Raw genomic sequence first — 14745 nt, 5'->3', positions numbered from 1 at the left:
TACTAGTAGTGTATCTCATAACATTATAACACTAAAAGTTAAAGTTAAGTTCCCCTAAATATTCTAAACATTTAACAATAAAATATTAAACCAATACTATAAATATTTGGGTATCTGTTTGCCCAACAATGAACTGGGCCATGTGGATAATACAGAACAAGTATAAAATATGGCTACTATTTCCAGGTACTGTACAGTGTAGTTGACGAGATAAAATAAGACTGTATGAAAGTGGTAACCATATGATACTAGAATCCAAAACACATCAGTGGAGCCTATAAATTGTTGGGGAGGCTTCATTGAAGAAGTAGGAATTGATCTGTATCCTGGATTTGGGTTAGCAGGAGGGAAAGGAAAAAACCTTTTATGTTGATGGAAGCTCCTGAATAAAGGCATAGAGGCAGGATATAGTATGTCATTACATTAAGAAGCATTAGAACTGCCTTCTATACCAGGAGGTCCTTCATATATTTTATACATAGAATGGATGAGAGGACGGAGAGCTCTGACGGTGAGGCAAAACAGTATGGACTTGATCTGATAGGAAGGAGGATGCCTTTGTGGAACTAGTTCTTAGCTATCTTCATTGTGTACTTTTATTTGACTTATTACATGACCATCTTCAAAAATTATCTGTTCTTCTGATTTCATAGTTATCATATTGTCCATTAGTACAAAAAGAGCAGTTTTAAACCAAATATTTCAAGCCAGTATATATTCTGGAAATGCCACAAGGGTGATGAGTAATCACTGATTTTTGAGTGTAGTTGTCCTCATGTTAGTCATTTGAAATCTTCATCTAAAGTAGGTGCTCTATGAAAAAAATGTGGCATTAAATTATGGTCCTATCTTGGTGGGCTTTTCTTTTCTTTTAGCATATACTCAACCATAGAGCATAAAATACATTTTTTTTCCCAGAAATTCTAAGAATGAAGTCACCGACTATAGGTTCTGAATCATTGTTGTATTTTGTGGGAGGTGGGGAGAGTTTGTTATTTCAGATTTTCAGTTTCTGACTATGCATACTAGCTTGGTATTTAAATGGTGACTTATGATTAAGCTTATTGTTAGATTACTTTTAAGGCTCTCACGACCAGAGAAATTTTAGTTTTAATGTACCAAAATACTTAAAATTGTTATCAAGAGTTATAAAATCCTTCCATGGCTTATAAATATTTGGCAAATACCTCAGAAAGCTGAATGTGCTGAGCCTCAAAACAGAATAGTTTTATAATTGTAGCCAGATGATTGAGGATTTTCAGTAACAATTAGAAATGACAAACTAAAATTCTGAAAAGCTGTGTACATCTTAACTGTGAATTATTTGAAGCAATTTAATAGGTAGGCAATATCTGCCTCCCACCCCTAGCTGTAACTCAGTTGTACTTGAGTTGAACTATTGAAAAAGGCCTAACTTTGTATTCTGCAGTGAATATCATGGTATCTTACACAGGGTAGCTGTTAAGTGCTTCATAGTGGAGAGTACATACTGTTTTAGTGAGGCCTGCCACTTTAAGATATACTTAGACAATATTCAGTACTGGAAAAGGCATGTATATTTATTCTTTAGATATGTAGAGCAAAATGAGGTTCCTGACCTTTAAGAGTAAATACTCAGAGGTGTCAGTCTTCTGTGTATCATACAGAAACTATGTCTATATTTATTATATATTTGTATTTAAATTTTAAGTTTTGGTTTGTTTCAGTTAATTATTAAAAACTGATACACTGAAACCTATCATGGGAAGGACAGTTGCCAGAGGTTTGACAGAAACATGGTTTCCATTTCCTCTGTCAAATTGAAATCATTTTTGTGTTTAAAATTAGTTATTTCCTTAATTAAGTGAAATCTTTTTAGCAGCATTTTCTTGGCTGCATATTCAGTTTGCTAAATTTAGAAGGATTTTTGGAATAAATATTCTTGAGGGAAAACTTTGATCAGTGGGCAGTAATAGTGAAGTCCATTCAGACCTTTTTTATTATTGGAACCATGTGCTTTTGTTTTAAAAAGTGACTTTTCTTGTCCTGAAAAGTGACCTACCTTGTTCAACTCCTTCATTTTAGGAATGGCAAAGCTGTGTTCTGGAAAGGTTAAATAATTTGTTAAAAGTCACACATTCAATTAGTAGTAGAATTAGGATAAGAACCCAGATCTCAGATTTAGTAACTGAAATGGTTTTTCATTACAACATTGATGTTCTCCTTCATAAGTGAAAATTACTGGCATTTACTTTAACATGGCTTTCTTCCCATAGTAAGTGATTTTTGCTCTCACACACTTGGGAGGTCCCTTTTTATCAGCAGTATCTATTCATGAGACAATTGGCCCATCTCAGGAATATGACCTGTAGTTACAAAATAGAATGAATTTCATTGACTTGATGAAAATTAATCTCTTGCTTAGTTCTTATGAGTACCACGTTCTCACCAAGAGCTCTAGTCTAAAATTTCCTTTACACAGCCTCCTTGCTATGTATTTGGGATTTATCGAATCTTTGGCAATTTACTGAAAAACTATGAAATAACCTGTTCTAAAGACTGAAAGTCTTTATCTTCATGTTATCAGTTAAGCTGTCTTTCCAAGTGTAACTTTGCAGATTTGTTTTTCAAAGAACTCCCTGCCAAGATGTTTTTATTCCATAATGCTAAAAATTATTTGGAAAACAAATAATAGTCTAAGTCTGTAAACATTGTTGTTTCAGAATATACCTAGAAAAATATTTGAAACTGTTTAGGATTAGATTTTTGTTCATGTTTTTGTTCATTTGAATTTTACTTAAGAGAGGGCATTTTAAAAAAAAATTCTTAGTTTCTGAATTAGCTGTTTTAACAGTGACTTGATTGAATTTTGAGTCACGTGTGAAACAAGTCACTTGTAGTCATTATCAATTATAATTGGGAGAACTGATCTCATTTCATGTACAGTTCTCTGACCTAGAAGTAGTCATCTCACTTTCAGTCAATTGGATCATTGTTAGCATTTTACTATTTTCTGATTACTTCAAAAGTGCACATTGAATTTTCAGATGCTGTATGGTAATTTGCTAAATTCATATTTACATCTTTTTATTTCTTTTTTCTAAACATAATTACTGTTTTTAAAACATGGATTTGTCATTTTTCCCTTTTAAAAAATCACATTTTCACTTCTGTGAATTTAGTTTTAATTTTTTCACAAAATACTGCTTACTATTAGGGGTGTCTAAATATATAAGGGGTCCAATTGGCTTGGAAAAGAATGGCTTTCCTGGTCTCTTTTTTTTTCTTCCTTTTTGTATATTTATAATTTTAAATCTATTATATTTGTTCTTAAATCTGACATAGTGTTAAATTTAAGGGTGTGATTGGAGTATAACTACTTTCTAGGTACTTGATAAGTTTATATTTTAAAATTCATGTCTTGTTTCACACCCGCATTCCAGCCATTACGCATGTATTTTATATATGTATCAGTATTCCAAATATTGAAATCATTTTTAAAGGGACTGTTAACAAATCTAGTCACCCATAACTAGACCATGACTGACTTTTCCACAGGGGAAGAAGAGGTGAAGGTTTCGACCATGCCACTGTCAGCCTCTTCCCATTCATTACAACAAGGACAGCAGCCTACAAGTCTCCACACTACTGTGGCCTGACAACAGAACTGAGAGGAGAGGATTAGACTCTGGGGTGCTTGCATGGGCAACCGGATTTTTGCATGATTCCTTTCTGATTTTGCATTTAATGTATACACCCAAAAGAGCCAATATAAACGTTCCTCATGCCTACAACTAGTGTGTTACCTCATAGTTGCTAAAGTATTTCTTCATTAGGCCTTTAACACAATTTATTAGCTTAATAATTTTGGCATTGTTTCTCATGAGTGATACTATTTTTTAACTCACACAAATAAACTTGTAGTACTAATTAAGATCCCAGGTGAGATTAGCTAGAATTGTTATTTTGGCTCTATTATTGAAAATATTCAAAGATAATGGTAGTTCCTTGTTTTCTGATTTGTGAAAAAATGGTAATATCCTAATATATTCATGAAAATTTGAAAGTTAAGAAGATAATGTCTTGCATTCTTTGAATACTTGAGAAGAAAGAATACATATAAAACAAAATTGGTGGTGTCATTTAATGCTCAGAAGGATGTTGTCAGCAATTGTTTGTAGTTGTATGGATTTATCCTATATTATGCATTACATGTTTAGAAACTGTCTTTGTTCTCTCTCATTTGCACATTTGCACTTTCTTTTTGAATGGTTGTTAATTATATAGAGACGCTTAAGAGATAATTATTATAGACTAAATGCAATATAATCTCTTTTCTAATGCACTGCCTAGTATACCGGGAAATGCCTCAGAAACAGAATTTCAACTTACAGTTGATTTATCAGAAACTTGAATATGGGGTAAATATTGTATGTGAGAAGCAACCATAGTAGTGTAACATTTTTATTGGAAAAACGGTAGTTCTGTGGGATATTTGTTTGGAAATTTCATTGTTTCACAATTGAAGTGTGATAATAAAACTATATTACAAGTACCTGACCAGAATGAGACTAAGGTGGAAGAGAAGAGATTGGGGATCCTCTAAAATTAGGCCACGTAAGTTGTCATAGGTAATTTTAGTTAATCACAGAGAATAGTGGTGTACTTTATTAGGATATAATGTTGAAGTGATGTTTTTGGATAATAGACAATTTCTTGAAATAGTTCTAAAGCTGATAATGAAAGAAAATAAACTGAATTCAGTTCTGAGCATTAGACAAAAGCTGGTTCAGAAAACATGACTATGTTCTGCCTAAATTAAGCATCTGGGAAAAAAGGGGAAAGTCAGATCTCCTCTTGAGATTTTCAAAAAACCATTGTGATATAAAAGATACGCCTTAATTTTTTTAAAAAAATATTAAAAGAGTAGCATGAATACCAAAAAAGGAAGCCTAGAGATTTAAAATAATAATAATGATAATAATGAAATACCTTACTAGGAGCGATACTTAATATCATGTTGGAGTTGGAGTTTTCAGGGTTACCTCTCTATGTAAAGTCTAATAACTTTCTATTAGATATAATACACAAGTTAAATGGCTTTGTCCTGAGGTATAGTGGGTAAACTAAAATCTATTCTTAGATATCCTTCAATTTGGTTAGCTGAGGGTGTAGAAACAACTAATTATCTAGCCATTTTAATTATTTTTGTAAAATTCTGCATAAATGACAATCTCTAACATCTATTTAGAAGTGACTTTAGGACAGCGTTATGAGAAATTTAGAAAATACAAATAAAATATTGTAGATTTGTTAGCCTTTTAGCATGTGTTGAATATGAAGTCTTTTAGTATGTGTTGATTATGGTTTCATTTTTGCTGTAAGAGGCCAAGACATCCACTTAATGTCTCCTGTGGTGCTGAGGCTCCTTGGCTTTGTGAACAAACTTGGGCTCCCTGTAATAGGGCTTACTAGCGCATAGTTTTCTCCAGCCTTCAGTGCAAGCCTTTCAGCACTCGGATCTTCTTACAAAAACATGAGGTGGTTAGCTCCCATTTACTTACCATTTTGAGAGATATACCTGTTAAACAAGGCTTTTTTCCTGTGGTAGCTTTCTCTCTCCTTTCTCATTCCTGGCCATTGCCACAAAACTGTCAGGTAGTTTACCAGACTTGCTAGAGCCCAGGATTGTCTTTCTGCCTGCTTCCCCTCCTGCCCCCCCACCCCCCCCAACACCCCCCCACCACCCCCACCACCCCCTCACCACCCCCACCACCCCCGCTTTCCACATACACACCATAATCGGAAAAATGCTTTCTTGGGTAATTAGGCTTCAACTTAGATATTTTCACATAGACTAGCTAAAGATTATCATTTAACTAACTGTAATTCCAAGACTTTGTAAGCCTAAACAAATAAGCTTCGCTGTTTTGCTTACTTAATATATATATTATGGTTTTTAAAAGTGAAGTCTTAAAATCAGTCAGAATTAATTATACTAAAACACAGAAAAAGTTACACAACACGTGAAAGAAAGTACTGCTTCACTTAGCAAGTAAATTGATGAAACCAAATGACAGTAAAGAATGAGAAATTCTAAAAACTTCAAATTAGTTTTTGATAAATTCCTGCCTGATTGATCTGTCATACACAAGGGAAACTTTATATGCTTTTATATCCTTAACTTTTAAAAAAACATTTCAGAGCAGCAGTTCTTAGTGCCAGTGTGTAGGATATAGACCTGGGTTGAATGATTTTGATCTTACGATGAATGTCAAGTGCCTCTTTTTAATTTCTTAAAGATTCCATTAGAAAATATTTTCTGATAAATAATACTTTCCTTTTCATTCTACTGTTGCATTTTGTTTTTACAGGTGGTGCTTTTGTATACTCTCCTCTTATTTCAACAAAGCATTAATATTTGAGTGCCTACTCTTTGTAGTGACTTGAGCTAGATCTTGAGGGATACAAAGCTGAATAAAGTATAGATCCTATTATCAAGGATAACAGTCTAGTGACAGTTTTATTTCAATTATTTCTATAGCGTCAGCTCTTGATATATTTTAACCACAGGAACAGCCAGAGCAGTCCAGACTCATTTCATTATTCATTGCTCTGACAGTGGCAACAAAGGGTATTGAATACTGATACTTGAAATTTTTAAATATATGATAATTTGGAGAGAGTGAAAAAAATTTTAACGTGAGAGACATACATTCATTATTCTAATTTAAGTATTTCTCAGTCATGTGTGTGTGCTCATGTCTTACTCTTAGTGTTGTGGCGATTAAGTACAGCTTCCTCTATATATGTTCTTTTAAAGAAAACTTTAATGCATTGTGTGCACATTTTACTGACACGGCTCCTATTTGTACAGTATTCCAAGCACCTTCAAGACTGACAGAGCTCTCCTCTGCTGTGATACAGGTACATAGGGAGCTACTCCCACAGAGGCCTTACCTCAGAAAGCCAAGAGAAAGGAACGAATTGCAGGTGCATTGAAATCTTACGAAATGAAGACCACCATGTTATTTATGCATATATAAAAACGGGGGGACATTTTATCCTATATTGAGTTGTAAGGTTTTAGATTCTTTTGTTTATTTGATCATGAAGCTTTCCCATATCTGCTTAAGAGATGTATATCATACAATTGAAAGCACAATAACTTAAAAATGTTTTTTTTTTAAAGAGGTGATATCACAAAATGATGATATATATGTCTTTTTCTACAAAATATAACTAAGTCAATTATCTGGTTTCAAGCTAGTCCTTCTGCCATTAGTGCTACGTCTCTTCTCTCAGTCTTTTTATTTGAATATCTACTACGTTGTCTCCTTGTGCTGAGTAAATGGTAGTAGTATATACAGGTATTCACACATGAAATGTTTAGTGAGCTAATCAGACACTTTGCTGATACAAAAGTAAAAATGGGAGTTAGAGAAAGAAGTTACTGTGAGCAGATTCAGGGAAAGGCTTCATAAAAAGTGTGGGGCTTTTTGCTTTTGAAGGATGGATGGCTTGAAATTAAATGATGGAAGTGGAAAATACAGTAAAGGGAACATATTGAACAAAGAATCAGGAACGGAGATTAGCATGGTCTGCTAAGGGTCAGGAGGGAAGGATAGTAAGGAGATGGACTCGTCTGAGGTATTACAGGTCATATAGGAAGGTGGGATAAGTGTGCAAAAGCCTTGAAAACTAGGAAGAAGAGTTTAGTCTTGATGTGGATGTGGTCAGTGTTAGAGAACTACACGTTCTTTGGCAAATATGTAACTTGATTGTAGCATTTTAAGAAGATTAATTCTGTAATACGTTTGCTTGAAATTAGGACCAGTTAGAAAGCAGTTCCAGTATGTCATTGCAAATAAGATGGCCTGCGTTGGAGTAGTAATAACTAGTAGGATTGGAGAAGAAATTATGAATTAGAAGTCAGAAAGAATGAGATCTAGGAAAAGGGCTTTGGGTTTGGCCAAGTCTCTAGTGACCTTTAAAAATGTTACTTTCATAAAAAGATGTGGATGGAAAGCAGATTTCTAGGATTCATGAGGAAATATCAAGGATATGGATACAGCAGTCATTGACTGAAGGCATTTGGCAACAAAGGGGAAGAGAAAAACAAGATGCTAATTAGATGGGTGGTAGATCTTAGAAGGCATTGCTTTAAGATAAGGGAGATAGCTAAATATTTAAAGGCAGAGCATATAGAGTCAATTGAGAGGACACCATAGATAGTGCGGAAGAGAATATAGGCTAACCAGTAGAGTAACACATTTCTGTAGGTGCTGGGAGGAGATAAACTCCTGAGACGAAGTTAGGTTATGGGTTTAACTTAAAAGAGATGGGATATATCTTCCTTTGTAATTTGTAATCAGAAAATCTAGGAGAGAGAATGTGAGATTAGAGAAAATAGGAATAGATGAAGGTGCTCATATCAGTAATTATTGAATGCATGTTGTGTGAGAAAATGGGGGTGAAAGAGTGGAGTTGGGAACCTATAAAAAAAAAAAAGAAAGAAATTAAATGTCTGTGAGAAAAAGCCTGGAAGTGCATCGGAAAGAAATTTAAGAATTGCTGAGTCAAGATAAGAATCAAATTTAAAATTTTAGAGTCCAGATATATATGGTTTTGTATGTTCCAGTGATTCAACACAAAGCATCAGGAGTGGACAAAGCAAATATGAGAGTTTGGTTAGAGGGTGAAGAAGGAAAGGACACAAAGATATTTAAGAAGACAAAACTGATATAATCTTGTGCCAGGAAGAGTCCAGTAAGGCAGGAAATATCCAGTGGTGCGAGTGTGTTGAAGGGAGTTCATTGATTTTAGGTTTTGATGAGGACAAAGAACAGGTATAGTATTGTTAAGGGAAGGACAAATTAGGAGACTGTGGTCAGTATGATGACCACTCAGTGCTAAATGACGAGTGAGAACCAGAGAAAGGATGGTAGATAGATGTCTAACATTAGGGCTAGAGGTTGGAAAGAAGGCAAGCTTTCATTACCCCTGTGGTCTTTTCTCTCCCTGCTTTCCCTCCAGTCCTTTTTTGAGAGTACGAAGTCAGACTGTGTGAGAGAGAATTGCAGAAAGCATGGTATTGCCTGGGGGAACTTGGATCACGTTTCCTATAAGTTGAAGGTGATTCAAAGGAAAACATCCCACAGTAGAGTAAACATTGCTTCCTCAAAGCAGAGTAGGAGGATGTGAACGCAGAGTGCAAGGGAATGCCTGGGAAAAGCCAGAGATGAGATTGGACGGGTGTACGTACGCCCAGTGAGTGTGTTACTTATGACATGAAAGGTTTAGACAGGGAGTAGGTGTGCCATATGATGAGTCTGGTAGCTTGAGGAGCCCATATTACAGGTGTGAACTAGTTTCTCCCAAGCTTAAATGCAAACTGGAAAGAATCAGCTTTCCACCTACATAGGGAAAGTATCTCTTCTTAGTTGGACTAGGTCATTCTGCTTTAATTATATGACAAATTGGAATTAAAAGCAGTAGATTGGTGAAAGTAGAGAGAACTTAAGAATTTTATTATAACAGGTTATAAAAATATTTTGACAACTTTCCCCAAAAGAGAATGTGCTTTGTAAATAGACACAAACCTACAAGTTATTGAACTCAGAGATGGAGATATAGATATATAATATACATTTTTTTCTCATTCAGTTAATAGCAAACATGCCTAGTTTGGAAGCATCCTTAATTTCCTGACTAAATTAAAATCCTGCCTGAAGTCCTACTAAAATATTTTTAAATTCACTGGACTTGTTCCGTATATGTCAGCTAAGATATCACCTGTGACATTTAAAAATGATAATGCTTCAAAGTATAAGTTATTGCTTAAGAATGCTAAGTTTGTGGAACCATGTTGATGGATTGAGAAGCCGCTGCTCCTTGGATCTCCTTACTGCCCTGTGATTTATTAGTCTTAGCAACCTTGTATTGCTAGGCATATTAGACCACAGCTTCTTTAACCAGGAGCTTTTTCTAAAGAATCACTCTTGGGAATTCAAGATTCATTAAGGTGAATCTACTCTGTTCTGGTGCTTTGGAGAGTATACCCTGGGTTTGAGTTATATAAAAATCTAGTTTATACCTATCAGGTACTTAGAATTGAAGGCAAGCTTAAGTAATATAAGCTGCTTGAGAATTGTACAGAAGTACCTAGAAGTTCCATGAACCAGCTGGAAATCATTGTACTTGAGAACCAATCTATTTACTCCAGCTTCCTTCACACCAGCCTTCATAAGGCAGCTATTGACTTGACTTTGTTCTTAGCCTGCCTCACATTTTATGGTTATTTTCGAGGTTCCTGGAAGCTCCAACCCAACCCCTAAGAACATACTGTGCTTAGAACAGTTTTGTTGTTCCAGCTCCAGTTTGGTCCTAAGACCCACTGTTGTGCAACACCCCAAAAGGTTTTTTTCCCCTCCATATAATTTATAAAGCCTTTAAAGCACCCAGTACCTTTTTTTTTTTTTTTGGTGAAATTCACATAACATACAATTAACTACTTTAAAGTGAACAATTTGGTGGCCCAGTAGGACTGTTCTTTAATTATCTTAATGTTAAAATTGAATAAATAACCCACTGTGGCTGTGAGAATTTTGGCCTGTCCTGGTTGGGGCTGTGTGGTAACAGCTGCATCTAGACTGGGGTAAAAACGTTTAAAGCAACTGTATGAATAGTTCTTAAGTGGTAATAATAGTCCTTCTGTCTTCATGACATTTGATTAGCACATCACCTAAGAGAAAGCTTTCTTAGCAAAGGAAATAAATAAGCCTGGCTCTGTGTCTGGGGTGAGGTTGAGTGTTGTGTGTGTGCATGTACATTCGTTTATATATAGTAATTTTCATTTAAATCCTCCACTTAGTGAATGTGGCAGAGGAAAAAATCTCAGACCATCTCTCTGTGACTTTCTCTAAAGGTTTTTTTTTTTTAAAGAAATTAAGACCCTGTTTAAATGCAACAGGGTTACAGTACAGGTGCCCACTTCACCCCTGGTCATGCTTTATCTGAACAAATATTTTCATAGCTTTTTCTCATCCATTTTCACTTCCACTACTAAGCATATCCATCCCATGTCATACTTTTTTGGAAAACCTAAGGAAAGGATAATAAGAAAAAGACGTTTTAGAATCATGAAATTTCAGAGCTATGAAACATATAGTCTTCAACAATCCACTTTTAAAGACCAAATAATAATAACGCTATTAATAAACAAGGCTCAGAAGGATTGTGATTGCCCATAATCACATTCTAACCACAGTTTTATGTTTTCCTAGCCCTCACCATGTGAATATGCTTTTGTATATGTAATTCAAGGAGAAAAAACTTCAAGATTCAGAATATATCTCTTCTCTAAACTTTGTTGTGTCTTACAGTTTATTTTAGTAGTTCTCACAAGTCAAGGGCTTTCAACTGTGAATATCAGTGCAAGTAATGAATTGAAGACTTTCAGATTGTGTATCTGCTGGCAACTGTTATTACAGATCCTGTAAGTTGTTAAAACAGCCTTGTGTTAAATGTGGCCCAATGATCTTGGAGTAACTTTAGTGGGGGGGAATTGTAACCTTGCAGGTACTCTTAATGTAGACTTAAAGTACAAATGTCAGAATCAAAATAAACAGTAAAACAGGTGGAATTAAATTAACCCAGCATTTTTCCGCAGTACCAAAGAGCATTTAAGGATCAACATGCATGACCACTAGACTGGTGATATCTCTAATATTACAGAATGAAAAAAATGCTTACAGTAATGGCACCAAGATGTACTACACCCACACTAAAGGGGTGATTTTAGATTCATCTTTGAAGAGCTACTATATGCTACACTATGTAAAATGATAGCATATCTGCTGATTTTTTTTTCAATCAAGGAGGTTGTTGTTTTCAGCATAATGAAAAAGAGGGAAAGCTCCACAAGGATTTAAAGATGATAATACCATCATCATCTCCAAGAAGAAATGCAGGAATGCTGACTGCAATCAACTTTTGTAGCCTAGTGATGTTTCCTAATATGGTGAGATCTCTTCCCAAGGACTATACTAGCGTTTATACTCTGTTATCAGTCTTGCGTACTGAAATAATGTGTCTACGGAGCAGAACATAGTGATCTGGAACATTACTGGGATGTTTTTAAACATTGTCGTTTTATATGTTGGCATTTGCAAGAAGACTGACACCCTGAAACCATTCATTTTTTTCCTTTATTACATCTATAAATTGAGTATTCAGCTTAAGGTAAAGGAGGCCCTGGGTTATGACTTCATCAACAAAGTACGAAGGTTTCTTATTGGCCTTAAGCTGAGTGTTGGGCTACATACCATTGTTGCACTTATGTTTTCTCTATTAAAATACGTTTTTATGAAGTTTGTGATTATGGATTACTGATATATATATGCCCTATTCCCTCATCCCTCACTTAGCGTATGATTTGCTACCAGGTATGGGTTTTTTTGGTTTGTTTTTTGTTTTTGTTTTTACATCTAAACTATTAACATTCACTAATTAACCTAACAGTGGCCTTCCCCAGCCCCAGAGTCACAAATAAGAATGACATTTCTTGAGTCTCAGTGTAGTCAATGCTTCAAAACCTCACCTGTATTTTAAATGGTAGGTGATTGGAATGAAGCTTATTACTAAAATAAGCAAAGATCTTACATAATTTCCAAATAAATACCTACAGCCCTGCAACCTTTGTTTTAGAACATGCTTTCAGGTTTTAATTCCTGACCACCTGGAGTCTTATTCTGATAGTTTGTACTCACCTCTCTATCCAGTTTCTTTTTCTTTCTTTGGACAAAGAAGAAATTGTTTCTATCTCCCTGTAACTTAACCACAATTAGAGGGGGCGGTCTTGACTAGATCTTAATGTGCACTACCTGTGTGATTACCCTACAGGATCCCTGACAGGCCTGAATTTTCCCATTTCAAAGGAGAAGAAAGTGCTCTGTCAGGCTGCTGAGTGTTTACTCAGAGTCTCTGGTCATTTACCTCCCAATTTCCTTCTCAGTAACTGGTCTTATTTCCAAACTAACTTTTGATTTTAAGTGATCATATTATTTTTTTCTTCTCTCTTTAAAATCAGAACAGCACATTTAAGCAGAAAGCACAGTCTGGGTTTGGAGTAGATTGAGTAACAAGTGTCAAATTGGTAGACTTTTGACATTGTAAGATTGGTGTTATTCACTTTCTCCTACTTCTAAGTTATTCTAGCTCTTTAAAAATACATTCTAGACAATACTACTAAATTCAGTGTTTCACAAATATGTGTGATTTTTAATAGAACTAATTTTTTTTTCAGTAAAATGTTAGTTCTAGTTCAGTATAAACCTGGATATGGTGAAATAGAAATTGTGGTTTCTAATTTATATTTAAGATTGTATTCATATGATCTTCCTTCCCTCGTTCCTTCCTGCTTTCCTTTCTTTTACACTGATTGAGATTTGGTTCTGTCAAGACCATCTCTGGCATTCTTTTGCAATTGAACTATAATAAATCATAGCGAAGGATGAACACTTAAATAAGTATATTTCAAAAATGATTTTTAAACTAAGGCCCCTTAGTTTAGAACTTAGAACTGATGATAAGCATATAGCTCTTTAAATTCATCAGCATATAGGCCTTTTGAAATGCTTTCCTCCACAGGAGTATCATCTTTTGTAGGTCTGGAAAGGATGCAGTCTTAGGCTAAGTGTTTCTAAATTGAGGCATAATTTGAAAATTGGAAGCAAAAAATTTCTGTATTTTCCCCAGTATATGAATAAATAGTAAGGAGGAAGAAGAAGCAAAATAGTCTTATTTTTTTTTAAATCATACATTTCGCATAGCTAAAAAATAAGTAAGTTTCAAATTTGCATTCTTGTTTTGAAAAATCAAATGTTTATTTATAAAACAACCTCAAAACAAACTTTAACAAATATCTCTGGTTTGTGAAAATAGTGAGGAAGAAAGATGTATGCTTGGTCTGTTGGGTTGGAAATGTTTATTACCATGACTATACCCGTATCTATGTCATTTAGTTTCAGGATAATGAGGAATTTACTTCGTTTCCTAAAAATAATCCTTTTTCTAAAATTAAGAAACAAAGCAAATGATTATTTTAATGCCTAAAAGGATACTTTCTAAAAATAAAGCTCAGAGTTGGGTTATGAAGAATTTGTCAATTAAAATCATGTTTCAGAGCATGGATAATTTTAGTCTTCTTTTTGGGGGATTTTTATGTCTTTGATAGAAACCCTTAAGATAGGAGCCATCTTTCAGAAAAAGATGAGACTGATCTTCACTGTCAAAAGTGAGCTGTGTAATCAAATGGAGTAAAAACTGGCTATATGTTTTTTAATAACTTAGAAAATTTGGAAATCTTTTAATTTGGAAAATTATGAACATCAGAAACCTTAGGACTTTCAGTAGACATATAACCATATGGGGATTTGCTGCATAGGCAGCAAAATACTTTGGTCTCAGTGCAAGTTCCTCTTCAGGCCTGAAGAGGAACTTATACTCGCATAAAAATATCTTATTGGCACTAAACGATCAAAAGCTATCACTGCTTTGTTCAGAATAGCCAAACTCCAGTGATCCGTTGAAGAAATACAAAACAAGCAGAGCAGCAAGACTTCTAGGAAGCTGCTGCCAAATGTTATAGCATCCAGCCCCAGAGAAAATAATACAGAGTAGATATTCGATAAATGTTTGTTGAATGAAAACTCATGGTTGAGAGAGTAATGTTAGTGTCTGATTATTATTTCTGGAGGTCTGCAA

At 34.6% G+C, this 14745-nt stretch overlaps 1 protein-coding gene across 6 annotated transcripts in view; it reads left to right on the top strand.

Moving 5' to 3' along the window:
• Window positions 1-14745, top strand: part of CNOT4 (CCR4-NOT transcription complex subunit 4) — a 146624-nt gene that overhangs the window by 117665 nt on the left and 14214 nt on the right. Inside the window, exon 11 of one of the 6 annotated variants that reach the window (XM_061198075.1) lies at window positions 3538-3840. The exons of 4 other annotated variants lie outside the window; for them this stretch is intronic. In XM_061198075.1, coding sequence (XP_061054058.1) covers window positions 3538-3638 — 101 coding nt within the window. In that variant the 3' untranslated portion in view covers window positions 3639-3840. Of the gene's footprint in view, window positions 1-3537; window positions 3841-14745 lie in introns of those variants that run through there. One more of the 6 variants, XM_061198074.1, reaches the window with a different exon arrangement.

Source organism: Eubalaena glacialis, chromosome 8 (genome assembly GCF_028564815.1).
Source record: "Eubalaena glacialis isolate mEubGla1 chromosome 8, mEubGla1.1.hap2.+ XY, whole genome shotgun sequence".
Taxonomy (NCBI): Eukaryota; Metazoa; Chordata; class Mammalia; order Artiodactyla; family Balaenidae; genus Eubalaena; species Eubalaena glacialis.
Note: the sequence above shows the minus strand (reverse complement) of the source record. Positions and strands in the feature narration are given on the sequence as shown.